We start from the raw sequence: 15,069 nt of genomic DNA, 5'->3' as shown, positions 1-15,069 counted from the left end.
AATCATGCCATCACTCACACTTCTGCTTATGCATGTCAGCAATATCTTAAAATTTTAATGTGATGTACACCAAAATTAATACCAAGAATATTTTAGCAAAACTGAAATCTGAAGGTGGCGGCAGGATGGTTGACTCATCTTCACATAAGTAGCCTATCCTGATTCTGGTTCAGGGATTCAGCAAAAATATTTTTGGCCAGATACCGGAACTGCGGGTATATGTATGGACATTTTTGAATACACACACACACATATATAATTCATACATGTAACATGTCAATGTTCATTCGTCATTGGCTCAAAACTCTAAGATTCAAACATATAATAATAATAAGAATTTAGAAGCATGATTCTCATAAATGATAAATCCATAATTGTTAATATATGATTATATCATATTCATACTTTGCAAAAGACTCAAAATTGCTGAAAATTTAAATCACAAGCCATATTTCATATTTAAAAATTAAAACAGTAAACGTATATCTAATTCCATATTCTTCTTTATCTTCTTCATCGGAATCAAGGTCAAAATTCGGTTCCTCTTCAACTTCATTTGAACCAACAGTTGTGACACTCACCATGTCCATGCCATGTGAAACAGTTGCCTCTTGATCATTTACAGAGACTTGGGCAAGTTTTGCAACTGTGGTCTCTAAATCAGAATACTCAGGGACCAGATCCCAATTCTTTGTTGCAGCCTCATTGCAGTCCTTTTTCTTATGTGACAATAGGTGAAAGTTGCAGTGTATGAAGATGAAATCCTCTACTTTTTTGGCACCCAAGTGATTGCACTTGACCGAGTGGATGAAGGAGTATGTACCTCTATTCTGCTCAGCTGAAGAAGAACATGCAACCTGTTGAGTTAGCAAACAACATTTACATTTAGTATTTAATATCAATATGATTGTATCATGATTAAGTGAAAACTCAAAATTGAAGATGTTTTATCCATACTTGGGAGAGAAGTTTCATTGCAAGAGGCTGCAAGAAAACGAAGTGTTGACCATTTGCATACAACCATTCATCAACATCCATTCTATATTGAGCATTAAGAGCAGTATCATCATGATATTTGGTAGATGCAAATCAGGCAAACTTGTTGAGGACAGTGTTTTGAGTTTCATCATCATCATCATCACGATACATCTTTGTAAATGCAGCCTTGTAACCAGCAGCAACCTTTGCATCACTATATGGTGCCACCTTGTTTGGTTGTTAAATCATCTCTTGGCTATAAAACCTTGGCAACAAAGCATATACCAAGAAATGTAAGGGGGTGTTCATCTTGTTCCAACGGTCAACAATAATTTTTTCAACTTCTTTGAAATAGTATTTGTATGTTCCTTGCCCACTATTATTGTTTTTGATGTGCTCCACCATGGTGTCCATGCCATCATAAATTTAACCCAAAAATGGGAGATCAGTATCAGCAAATCTAATCATGCTCATGATGGGCTTGGTGAATTGCAAAACATATTCCACACGTTCCCACCATTCATCACTCACGGATCAATGCTTTTACTTTTGGTCTTTTGCTGTGTTTGATTGCGTCCATAAAATCTAAAATGTTGATAACCATAGCACTCAAGGCCTATCGCACCTTCACAGGTGTCTTAAGATGATTGTGTGCGATGCAAATTATGTTTCAGCAACCTATGATGGCATAAATGTTATCCATGTCATCATCAATTTCATCTATAAAGTTTGAACCCACAAAATAAAATATAAAAACAAAATAAAATTAGCTTCAACAACTTCAATGAAGATAAGGTCCTGATTATGGCTTGTATTGTGATGATTAGTCACAACATTTGTATTATGTGAGCTCTGTGTAAACTTTAGTGACCCATTCAATTTGGGTGCCAATCTTTTGCATGATTAAATTGAGTGAGTGGACTCTACATGGTGTCCACAAAATGTGATTATATGTGGCCTCTATTATAGCTCTATCTTCCCTACAATTTTTAGCATTGTCTATTATGACCTGGACAACATTTGCAACCCCAACCATCTCAATTGATTCCATGAGGATATTGGCAATGAAACTTGCATCTTTCACTTGCCCCTCACAATCCACTACCTTGAAGAACATCACCCCTTTAGATGGCACTACTATAACATTGATCAAAGATCTATTCTTGCAATCTTTCCATCCATCAGATATGATGGGGCACTTGTTTCCACCCATGCATCCTTGATCACTTTCAACTGTATTTCTACCGAGGCTTTCTCCCTTGACAATAAGGTGTTTTGCAACTTTTCATACCCAGGACTAACATAATCAATAGGTCCCTTGCAAAGAGTATTCACCATATTCCACCAACAAGGTGATCTAACAAGGTTGAATGGAAGCTCATTTGCATACAAGCAATGACCAATACTTTCACCACAAAGATCTCTTATTTCATTTATGAAGGCCCCATCCAATGGGCTTCTTTTTCATGGAAGAATTGCTGGTTTAGAAGGTGGTGGTGTTGGCAATAAAGGATAGTTGCTAGTAGATTGTACGAAGCCACTAAGAGGTCTCCTTGAGCTTGTTTGGGCATGGGATGGGGCAGTCGCTGTCTTTCCTCTGTTCCTTTTCCTATCAGCTTCGTGTTGTTCTCTAGCATATTGCAAGATTAAACGAGTTGGCAGCCCCTTCTTATCTTTCCCCATTCAAGGTTTCATTACTTTTCCAGTATTACAAATGGAGTGAGGTTACACTCGATAGTATGAGCTGGAATATTCTATGTTTCAATGGTTACACTGCCAAATATAACCCCCACCACCAGGCACTACCTTAATCATTGTTGTTTAATGCCAAAGCGGTGAACCTGCATCAATTTTAAAAAGGTTTGCCCCAACAACTAAACTAGAGCTTCCGCTTCCACTTCCATCCATTTTGTCTAACTCTGAATGATAAATCTAAAATGAAAAAGAAAACACATTATTGCAAAAAACACGACATTATAATCCCTTAATATGCATACAATATATACAAATTTTTTTCTTTAAAAACTTGATTTCTTTTAAAAAATCTTGAAAAAATCATTGAAAACAATAACAAATGAAGACTCAGTTACCTTTGCCAACTGAATCTACCTTCCACAATGATTCTTAAGTCTCTGATGCGGGTCTTAGTCCCCCAGAGCATTCACTTTCAAGAAAAAATGTTACAGGTGTACACTGTAGAACGAAACTAAAACAGTGAAAAATGTTTGAGAGATGAATGGATGATAATCACATGACTTTAGGCAGCCTTTATTCGTCAAGTCAGGGTTTAGAGGTTTAGTTTCACTTTAATTTAAAAAAGAAAAAAAAAAGTGGGGTCCATTTTTGGACACCCAGATCTGTGAATTCCTCTGGATCTCTCCAGATTGCACTGCAACTAGGATCCAGGTGTTGCCAAAGGAATCTGGTATCTTAGATGCTCACCAAGGATTGAATTGTCAATAACACATCTGAACAGGTCTGTACTTATGCTTGCTGGAAAAGAAAATTGTTCCACTCCTATATTTGCCAATTTATCCGCAAAACTATTGCATTCTCTGTGTTAATGGTTGAAGGAAATATTGAGAAAGAACTCCTTGAGCAACAGTTTTTCCTCTAATTTACTTTCTATTTTCCAATCCTTACTCTGGGCCCTCAATACAATGAAACCACCAAAATAATTAAGAAGGCTACTACAGAAATTTGGAGGAGGTTGGGGTAATAAACTTCCTGCACTCTGCAAGTGTTTGTAATGAAGGTTTCTGAGTTTTTTGAGGCCTTATTTGTGCTTGCTGCCCCTGAACCCTGTGAGATGCATTGCCTCTCAACCCCGCCAGGGGCTCTGGCCGCACACCCCCACAAGGGGCATTTCCTCTTGATCCCATTGGGGGCTCTATACCAAACCCTCTCAAGGGGTACCCCAATACTCCGCCCACCATTCCTATTGTTAATGCAATCATCATTCCTATTGTTTATGCAATCATCTCCATGTCTTTTATATTTATTAGTTAAAATTTAGGATTCCAAAGTTTCATTTGCAGTTCTTATAGTTAGTCTTTGTTTGCTCCCAAAGTTACAAAAGTATGACCCACCATTGTTAATGTTTAAATTTCAACGCAATCATTGCCATTTTCTCAATGTTTAATATTGACAACTTTACAAAGTGTGGCAAAGTTTCATTAATAGTTCTTATACTTGTACCTTTTTTTATAACTAGATATTCAAGTACTAGATATATTTGTGGCACCCCTGCTGCCACCCCCTGCTGTCCACATACTTAGGTCCGTGCTCCCTCTATCCCAGATATCTGTCCCCCTGTCCCAAAAATCCGTGGAACGCTGTTATGCGTTAAATTTTCAATAACCTATTTGGACAGGTCCATACTAACCCCCGCTGCAAAAGTAAAATGTTCCAGTCACATCTTATAGCAATTTATCTGCAAAACTATTGCATTTCTTGTAACAATGGTTGAAGGAAATATTGACAAAGAACTCCTTGAGTGATACTACTTCCTCTCATGTGCTTTTTATTTCCTAAACTTTAATCTTCAATTTCTAATTTTCTACAGTTCATTGCCTTTACAAATTTCAAACCTTCCAAAAGCGCAAGCCCTTCAGGTTCATTGTTGGATTTTGACCTTAGCAGAAGAATCCTTCTTTGACAATCTGATCATTGGAGTCTTGTACCACTGCCCCTTCTCTGCTTGTCCTGCATTTTTCTTTGCTGCTCCGTCAAAATTAAAACTTAAAATATCCCTTCTGAAGAGGGCACCACTTGCTCTAAATATGGTCTTTCATGGTTTTTATTGCTTAGCCCAGAGAATTAAATTTCAGTGGACTGGTTGATGTGATATTGAACATTCTTTCGAAGTGGAAACAACTATATTTTCAATAAGAAACTAGTCAGCAAAATAAACTGTTCAGCAACGCTGTTAGTGACTTGATACATTATTTTCCTTTGCCTTCTAAATTCAATATAACAAGATTTAAATATAGAAATGAAGAATTATGATATAATATGCTATCTGCTACCTAAACATAATGGAGCATTTGTAAGTGGACTTTGGCAAATCTCATAATAGAAAAAATTAAATGGTATTCTTTTGTTTTATATTATATTTAGTGAATTTATACTGATAGAATGCAATATATAAGAAGATTTCAAGTAACATGCTACAATTTTGATGTCTGAAACTTATGACTATTGATGCTTGGTAATTTAATATGGTAAATTATTATCTCATGCAGGTCGGAGCAATTTCTCAGCAACATTTATTGATATCAATGCAATGCATAACTGAATCCTTTGAAAGTACGGACTGGGCTACTCGTAAAGGGGCAGCTGATACCTTGAGCAGGATGGCAACTCATTCAAGCCATATTTTAACAAGCTTCAAGACTTCAACCATTGCATTACTTGAGGCCTGTCGATTTGATAAGGTTCCCGCAGACCTTTTTTTCTCAATTTTATGGATAATAAAGTTTGTGTCGATTCACTATTCAGTTACTTGATTTTGGGACATGTTATACAATCCTTTATTATCATTTTTCCTCATTTTTTAACCTTTCTTTTCATTTCTGAAGTTGACCTAGATACTGTGAAAGCATATTTGTTTATTATTCTTGTTTTTTGAAGCATTTTGGTTAGTGAACTTCATTGAGTTGTGAAGGTGTGGATACACAGGTGAAACCAGTAAGAGATAGTATGGTAGAGGCACTGCAACTGTGGAAGAATATTCCAGGGCCTGAAGATGAATCAAATTTAGCAGCATCGACACTGCCATCTCTAGGTGAGCAAGATATGCTTTCTTCTTGTTTTTTGTTCTATTTGGCCCAATTTGCAGTACATACAGAAGAGCTTGACTAGGTTTTGTCAAATGGATCAGAAACTCAAACTGCAGAGGTGACCCAGACCTTGGAAAAGGTGGATCTTGAACATTCAAATTCTACAGCAAATAAAGGGAATTCACCACACAAAGTTTCATTGGAATGTCAAAGTCTTGGTTCAAACTCTCTTTCCAATTTACAAGGTGGTAACATATCTGAAAAGACAGCAGGATTTTTGAAGAAAAAGACTTCTGTATTGACTGACAAAGAACTAAATCCTGAATTTTTCCAAAAGCTTGAGAAAAAGGGACTAGATGAATGGCAAGTTGAAGTAGCTGTCCCTCGGGGACGCCCACCATCTGCTCAATCTGAAGATGGACCGATTGAGTCATCGGCTGCAAACCAAGAGGGTGAAAATATGGATCTAGTTGGCATGCAAAACACAGGGGATACCTATAATGGGCTTGATAATTCAGATGATTTCTCACAAGATCAGTGGATGGAAAGAAGATCTCTAAGAAACAGAGATTCCAAAGCAAGAAACATGGAATTGGATGATTGGAATGATCTTAATCAAAGGGACACTGGTGGTACAAGAACCAATTTTTCAAGAGGTGAAACTTATGGTGATGCCCAAAGCACAAGTGGAAAAGGTAACTGGGTAGTCATCCAGCGACAGTTGTCGCAAATGGAACGCCAACAAGCCATGTTGATGGAAATGTTACAGGTTTGTACAATTGCAGTCAGGGGCATTTATCCTTTTGTCTAATCAGAAATTGTCTTGTAAAGGAGTTATGTATTACTTGTCATCCAGATGGATTCTGTTGTTGCTACCTATAATTTCCAACTTGCCATAATGTGATAAATATTGGGTTTCTAGTAAAGTCAATTTTTGTAGTTCCAACAGTGTTGACAACATTTCCACTCTTTGTGCATTTCGACCATGCTGCCAGCAACGAAATCTGTATACTGGCTTGCCAATATGCGAGTAAAACAACCGCCTTTGATGACCCCTCAAAGTGCAGAGTCGTTCTGAGAGAGCCAATACTGAATATTGTGATAAAGCTACAACCTGCTGCCAATCAGTAGACTAGAGAAAACACACACTCAAATCTTTAATCAATATATGATGTACACAATACAGAAGTTTGTTTAATCACACTGCAATAACATTTACGTGCACATAAGCTACTGTTGCCTGAAGGGCAAGGGGGCAACTGAACTTTCATACTACCTCCTTTCCTATGTACCTAAACCTGCCACAAATATGGTTTAATCTATTCTCTCTATCATCTATGCTCATATTCATTGAGGCATGCTTTTATTGACTCGGGACTATCCTGTCATTATAGTAATTGATTTTCTATCTTTATATTTAAGGCCTTTGCAAGTGCCTTTCCAATACGTAGATATTACACTGTTTTTTGTGCAAGCAATTCTTATGCATATACATCTTCTAGAATCTAAAAACATTGCTTAATTAATTGATGAATAAATTAACAGCCAATATTCTTTGTACTTAATATGTTAATTAACAATCAATATTCCAAAGTTCTAATGATAGATGCTTCATGTAAATGGCAACTTACGGCATCAACATCTGATCATTCCCATTACCTGTTCCATCCTTTTAACGCTTTACAATAATTACTCAACCAATTAAATCCAAATGATGTGAGCTTAGCACCATTGATGAAATCACCTGCTGCCATTCTTCCTCCAATGTGCCACCATTACAATTGTTATATGGTGTGTCTGTGGGAACTACATGGACCTCCACAACTGGTGTATATGTTTCTTTGATCTCTCAATCTTAACGATATCTCACAAGGTAAGCTAAATAAAATAACATCAGGCACACCAAGAACACCAAAAACTAACAATTTTGGACACTGATCCTTGTAGTTGCTATCTATCACTGCCAAGTTGCCAACCCTGATGGTCGTGCACACACTCTGCTATCTCTTGCACATTACTCACTAGGAACCTTGCACGATTGCATGCATACCTCATATTTTTATGTTTTAGTGTGACTGTGTAGATTGGTTTATCATGGAATGTCTGCATGGTAACCAATCCATCCTACTGTCACACATGGGCAATGAGCTGTTGTGCCTGTCAAGTGAGTAGGACTTTATATTGAATATGCAGCTCATTCCAATGTCTCATATAACCCCAATCTTGTGCAGGCTCATCAATTTTTGTGGATCCATATCCATATCAATATATGCCATGACCTTGTTCTTGGGTGCATGGGAAAAGACAAAAAAAAATTCTCGTCTGAACAATATACTTTAATGCACATAGATGGGTGATAAGCCTTTTAGAATCCATTCATAACTATTTGAAAAGTCTGTTTACAAGTCACTCAGAAATCATCCATATCCATCGAATTTGTTATTGCAATTCAGCAAAATGGAGCATTACACAAAAATACTCATGAACGCAAACACCTCTTTGCACATAACTACCAACTGTATCTGTTTTTGAGCTTCTAGATAATAATCTCCCTTCAATTTGTGTGGTATCTTTTCCTTGTCACAACCTTATATTTTTTCATGGATGTTGTATAACTACGTAACATATTGTTCCCATAGTTCCAGAGAGTTTCCTAATGGGGGGACAGGTTTTTGGCATTGGGGGACCAAATGTCTATATTTGGGGACAGTGGGCAGACACCAGAAGAGTGGTGTTGGGGAGCAGCCCTGATATACAATTTGAGGTGAACTGAAATCTTCAAGGGAAAGTCTGCAGTATATGTTCTGTGCGAGCATCCCATGATTGGTAAGCTAGCTTTCACAAAGTCAAATGTTGCAACCAGTTTATAATGACGTGCCATATACCAAGCAACCCAGCAGCATTCCCAGAGGAGGCGGGAGAGCTGGTAGTGCTGTGTGGGTGTGTCCCAAGTCACCAAATCTTAGAAACATCCATGCATAGGAAACTTAGGTTTTTTCTTCAGGGAATGTGTTTCCATGGACTCCAGCATGTGTATTCTGACTGATTCCACATGCCAATTCATCCTTTGCACCCACCAATATTGTCAATTTTCTTATGCAGCCAATTTCATATCCACCTCCTTTCAAATGGTTGTGCCTATACTGATTTGTCTGCCCAGTGGTATGCTTCCGAACTGTGGACGTTGGCACAAATATTTTGGTCTTAGTCATGTTATGCACTTATCTCATAACAAAGGGCCCTCTATCCATAGTTCGCTGCTCCTAAATAAAGCTGCACTCAATTTTTATGTTGTAGCTTTAGCAAGGTCTGATGTGGTCATGCAAACGTAGTGGGTGAAGTCTAAAGATGAATTCTGTATGAATCTGGTTGATACATAGATTTTGGGGGTAAGGATACAGTTAGAGAACCATAATTCTATATAAATTTGGTTCAGCAAACTTGAAAAAACCTTGGCAAGCTTTATTTCATTTTTCGATTTGATGCCTCAAGGTCTTGCTTGGGAAGGTCGAAGAGCAAGTGGCTAGGGACAAAGACATCCAATGTTTGTTGATGAAATTGCAGGTTTATTTCAAGACCTGCCTCGTGGGCTACCACATGATATGGGAAAAGTTATGTCATCAAGTAAGAACTGGTTTTCAACTTAAACACTGTTCCTCCTTATAGGCATTCCAAGAAAAATCAGGTTTCACTCCAGTCATTGTTTCTCCCCACAGGCATCCCTTGTAGAACCAGGTTTCAAACTAAATTTTGTTCCTCCCTTCAGTCATTCCAAGTTGTTCAAGGATAATTTAGAAATGACCATGTAGAGACTATTAAATAAGGATTCAAATATATTTCGCAAATGCTTTTTGCATCTCAGAAGAGGCACTTCCATCAGTTTATTGATTTCATATAACTGAGTAAGTTGAACCTAAAATTCCCATTCCATGCATTTACAAATTGCTTGTTAAACTACACAGGGCTGTATTTAGCATCCACAAATAATTAAGATATGGATATAACCAGATTAGGCTGGGAGGATGGGAGTAGGTCAAGACAAGCTTTACAAACTACCATGACAAATCATCATGGCCGTTAGGTTTTAGATGACACCTGTTTGCCTTGTCAATGCATAGCCATATTTTGAGTTAGTTCGATCTCCATTTTAAGCCTTATCTGAGTATATTTATTTTGCTCTTCTTTTATTAGATTCATATTCTAAGTTGCAGACTTCGCAATTATTGATGAAGAATTTTGAAATTTGAAAAATCTAATTTCAATCTCAAATGATTAGTATCATCCATTACATTCATCTAAGCTGCTAACTACAAATTTCTGAGGGTTTTTCCGTTTTGTGATTGTTTTCCATCCATCATTAGTCATGCAATATATCTTCTCACCCTATGCTGCCATGCAGAAGTGCTGCCATCATGTTATTTCTGACCATGCTGCATTCTGTGGGAGGGACTGAAGAAAATGCTGCTTTTTTTGTGCTTAAGAGATTAAAATGCAAGAGAGAGGGCACTGCCTAAGATCAACTGATCCCTGCACTTGGAGTCCACATTGCTGGGTTGAAATATGATAAGAGTGCAAGAGTTCATAAGTTTCTTAAGTATATAATAAAATTGAAAAAATAACTATAACTTTATTTTAACGTTTCACAATTTTAACTTTATGTATAATATATCTTTATACTAAAATTTAATAGAATACAAATTATATTTAGGTTTTAAAATTTTCATTTGTTTTTATTTTGAAGTTTGAAAAATTAGCTTATCAATATATATATATATATATATATATATATATTGATCGGTAATAGAAGTAATTTATATTGATATGAAAGAAAGTACGAAAATGGGATTCAAAGATAATCCTACTGCTGATAAGCAGGATCCCCATACAGTAGCCTCCTAATGCCGAACCCCTAAACCCATACATTGAAACATCGCTTACATAGCATGAAGCACAAAAAAGGAACAACCACTTAAACAGATCAGGTTCATGAAATGAAGAAGAACCAAAACAAAACAAGAACCCTAGACTGTGTTATTTGAACCAATTCATTGCATCCTCATAGAAATTAGGAATAGCGTACTCATCGCCGGATGCCCTGCCTCATCCTCCCATCTTGCCTCCTTTGGAAGACTCGTCACGTGAAGGGAGCAAATAAATGTCCATGCCCACAGGGCCAGTAGAGTGACTAGGCCCTACGACATGAACAACTCTAGTATTCGGATCAACACCTTGTTCCACATCGACCACTGCTGCACTAACACACCACATCCCCTGCCACCACCTTGTGTCACTTGCTTGCCCAAGGTGGAATTCGATGTCGAATCATCTAGGCGACCCTTAGCATCCACTGGGGCATTGGATCTCACTGGGGTGGATTTCCTACACCCTACCAATTTACCACCAAGCAAGGCCCTTTCCAAGTTGACTATGCCGAGAAAAACAAGTAACTTGTGCCAACCCCACTTGGCCACCAAAAGGTGGGACTCAGGTGGATCATTGGAGGCCCACACCATTAGCAGCTGAAGTTCTCCTAGTCCCCCTCCGATAAGGCGCCATGACAGCTGTCCCATGTGGATGCCCACACCCAGTTCAACGTGATTCACTATGCCTTCAAAATCACCACCCCATTTCGGTTCCAGGCACTCTCTGGCCACAAAGATCACCTCGGGCTTAGAATCTGCTACATTAACCCAATAGCTAGTAAGAGGGACGACATGTCCAGGTTGTACCTTGGTCTCCAATCATTCTCCCAATACCCTTCACCGAAAATTAGTCTCACTGCTTCCCAAAAGAGATCCCCATCTAGCTTGAAGACGTGACACAATCAGGTAACAAAGATACCACATTTGAAAGAAGCGATTTGCCCATTGGTGTTTAGCGAGAAATTGGCCTCCATTGTCTTCCTAACAACTTTGATCTTTGAAAAATTCAGAGTTGTAAAAAATGAGATATTCAGCCGAGTGTTTTAAGCACTTTCAAAGCGTCAAGAAGGGCACGTTATTGCAGTATCATTTCCATTTGATAATTGTGTTAAAATCACAACCCATTAACAAATCTTCAATAACCTTTTTGCCAAATGTCTATAGGTAGTACAACTCGTGAATGATGTGATGACAGAGAAGGGAGAATGCACTTCAAAGACTGATTACATGCCTCAATAATAGAGAAGGGAGAATGCACTTAAAAGATCTAATTTTGAGATTGTGATCCTTGGACAATTATGATTAAGCCACTTATTTACTTCAAAAAAATTGAATGCTAGAAATCGACAAGTACCAATAACTTGCGACAGACGGGATGCATGTAGGTTCAATTAGTGAGCCTTGAGAGAAAGGCCAAATCATCAAAATCCATGGGCCTTAGATAAGAGTAGTCTTCTTGAAGTTCAAATTAGTTGTCAAGAGAGCCCTTGATATTAGAAAATTTATCAGCTACTGAATCGGCACATTTGAGCACATGAGAGGCCTTGAATTCGTCCATGCCATCAAGCATGATCCTAGTTTGCTTGATGATCTTATCCAAATGCCATGAACCCATGCTGCCTTTGGCAATGCCATTGATCACAATTTCAGAGTCACCTTCGAGATGGATCTTTCAAATACCTAACTTGACGCCCAATGAAATAGCCTCCAGGGATGCCATACATTTTGCTTGATTGTTTGTTCCATCGTTGATCCGTTTGGCACGCATAGCCAGGATGCTACCATCATTTGAGTGGTCCATTGCCCCAATTCTCGAAGAGCCCGAGTTGCCCTTGGAGGCACCAGCAAAGTTAATTTTAATTCACACAAGTTTGGGGGGAAATCAATAGGTGGGTTGGGAATGCGACTGAGAATTAGCTCTCGGGAGCCCATTAACTTGACACTTATCAATATATTTTATAATCTTAATTTAGTTAGGATTTATTTAGTTGAAAACCTTAATAATTTTTTATTGATAATAAAAAATTACTAGGTTTTTATTTTTATTATATATTATTTAAATTTATTATGTTAGAAGTTATTTTATATTCTACTTATTTGTAATTGTGAAGAAAATAAGTGCTTCCTATACAAATATCTTGGGATAAAACAAGAAATTGAAAATGGTAAACAAATAAACATAGAATTAAGGTATGAGACTATTACACAAGTAATTGGTAGATTATTTGATGTATTAACAATGAGCAAAGACATTCAATAAAAAAGCTTATAATAGTTACATAATAAGCAAGTTTCTAAAAAGAAACTGCAGATAAAATCAGAGACGATCTTATCACCTAAAATTACAATAAAGTACATTATTGAGCATTAAATAAATAATAAAACATTATTTTAATATCCTCCCTTAATGCTCAATCTATCAACAACACCGATAGAGCCCCTGAAGTTTAAAAACTTATCTGGACTGAGGGACTTGGTGAGGATATCTGCTGTATGATTCGTTGTTGGAACACACAACAACTAATAGCTCTGTCTTCAACAAGTTGCTGAATGAAGTGTCAATGAGTTTCCACATGCTTGGTTCTGTCATGGAAGACTTGATTCTTGGCGAGTTTGAGAACTCCTTGATTATCACAAAACAAAGGAGTCAGATCTGCTTGAGATATTTGCATATCCTCAAGCATCCGTCGAAGCCAAACTGCCTTACAAGCTGCTTTAACAGCTCCACAGTACTCTGCATTTGTCAAGGAGAGAGCAACAACCTGCTCCTTTCCCAAACTGAACTTATACCCAGATGTTGATTTTTTGTCATCAACTAAACCTGCCCAGTCTGAATCTGTGTAACAAAGAAATCTAGGATCTTGACTCCAAGCGTATAAGAGTCCAAAATCAGAAGAGCCCTTCACATAATGCAGCACATGCTTTGCTGCTATCCAATAATCAACATCAAGGGTTGTCATGAAGTGGGAAATGTAGCTCACTGCAAAACTAAGGTCAGGTCTAGTGGCAGTGAGCTAAATAGACTACCCACTAGTTGCCTGAACATGATTCATCTACTATAGGTGAATTGGACTTGGCTAACAACTTAAAGCCCTTTTTCCATAGGTGTGGAGGCAGGTTTGCAATCTTGGATTTAGAACTTATCTAGAAGACTTCGAGCATACTTAGATTGGGAGATGAAGATATTGTTCTCTGTCCGCCAAATCTCAACACCCAAACAATAATGGGGAAGTACCAAATTTTTCATGTCAAATGAGCTGCACAAACTCTATTTGAGTTCACCAATCAATTTTCCTAAGCTGCTAGTAATGATCAGGTCGTCAACATAGACAACAACTAGCAGAATCTCATTACCAACATGTTTGACATACAAACTAGGATTGGATGGACATCTTTGATAGCTATAATCTGTGAGGTACTTATCAATCTTGATGTACCAAGCCCGAGTAGCATGTCTTAGGCCATAGAGTGCTTTCACTAGTCTAAACACCTCGTGTTCTTGACCGATAACCTTGAACCTTGGAGACAGAGTCATATAGACTTATTCCTTCAACTCACTATTGAGGAAAGCACTCTTAACATCCATTTGATGAACTTTCCAACCAAATTGGGCTATGAAGGCAAGGACAAGGCAAATGGTACTCATCTTGGTTGAAGGAGCAAAGGTCTCCTCATAGTCAGTGCCTTCCTTCTGTGACCCCTAGCAATGAGACGAGCTTTGTACTTGTCAAGGGGTCTGTTAGCTTTGTATTTCACCTTATACACCCATTTGCAGCTAATGGGCTTCTTTCCTAAAGGAAGATCGGAAAGGACCCAAGTGTGATTCTTTTAAAGACTGAAATTCGGCTTCCATAGCCTTTTCCTACTCAGGAATCACTTTAGCCTTTGAGTATGTTTGAGACTCATAAACACTTTGAATGTTGGTCATGAGAGCAAAATTAACTGAATGTTGTTGTTTGCTCTTGTCTCAAGATGATCTACTCTCAATGAGCTCATCATAATAAAGATCACCAATAATCTTTTAGCCCACTAGGCTAGAGAAAATAAGAACCAACATCAGATGTAGGAATTGGTAGTAGAGCTAGAATAGGTTCAATAGGTGGAAGATTACCATCATTCGGAGGAAACTCAGGTTGAGCATCTTCAAACTTAGAATCTGCATCATCCCTTCCATCGGGTAGACCTATCAGAAGACGAACACCCAAATTAGAAGCCTTCAAAGGATGATCCTCATGATTCTACACAGGTGAGGATGGGTAAAAGGTCCACATGTTTCATCAATGACAACATCCTTTCTGAAGACAAGACAATTAGTGTCTACGTTTATCAATCGGTAAGCCTTATGGTTGTTACTGTACCCTGTAAACATAAGCGTTTGCCTCTTGGAA

The 15,069-nt window shown here is 37.8% G+C and overlaps 1 protein-coding gene across 1 annotated transcript in view; it reads left to right on the top strand.

Moving 5' to 3' along the window:
• LOC149552560 (microtubule-associated protein TORTIFOLIA1-like) overlaps positions 1–15,069 on the top strand; it is a 63,850-nt gene that overhangs the window by 11,873 nt on the left and 36,908 nt on the right. The window contains exons 2-4 of the mRNA XM_089788155.1: positions 5,223–5,414; positions 5,659–5,764; positions 5,861–6,528. Of these exons, the coding sequence (XP_089644281.1) occupies positions 5,223–5,414; positions 5,659–5,764; positions 5,861–6,528 (966 nt within the window). The remainder of the gene's footprint in view (positions 1–5,222; positions 5,415–5,658; positions 5,765–5,860; positions 6,529–15,069) is intronic.

This window comes from Cupressus sempervirens, chromosome 6 (assembly GCF_028749045.1).
Source record: "Cupressus sempervirens isolate cs-2001-9-10 chromosome 6, ASM2874904v1, whole genome shotgun sequence".
NCBI classification, from domain to species: Eukaryota; Viridiplantae; Streptophyta; class Pinopsida; order Cupressales; family Cupressaceae; genus Cupressus; species Cupressus sempervirens.
This window is presented reverse-complemented; position numbering and strand designations above follow the sequence as displayed.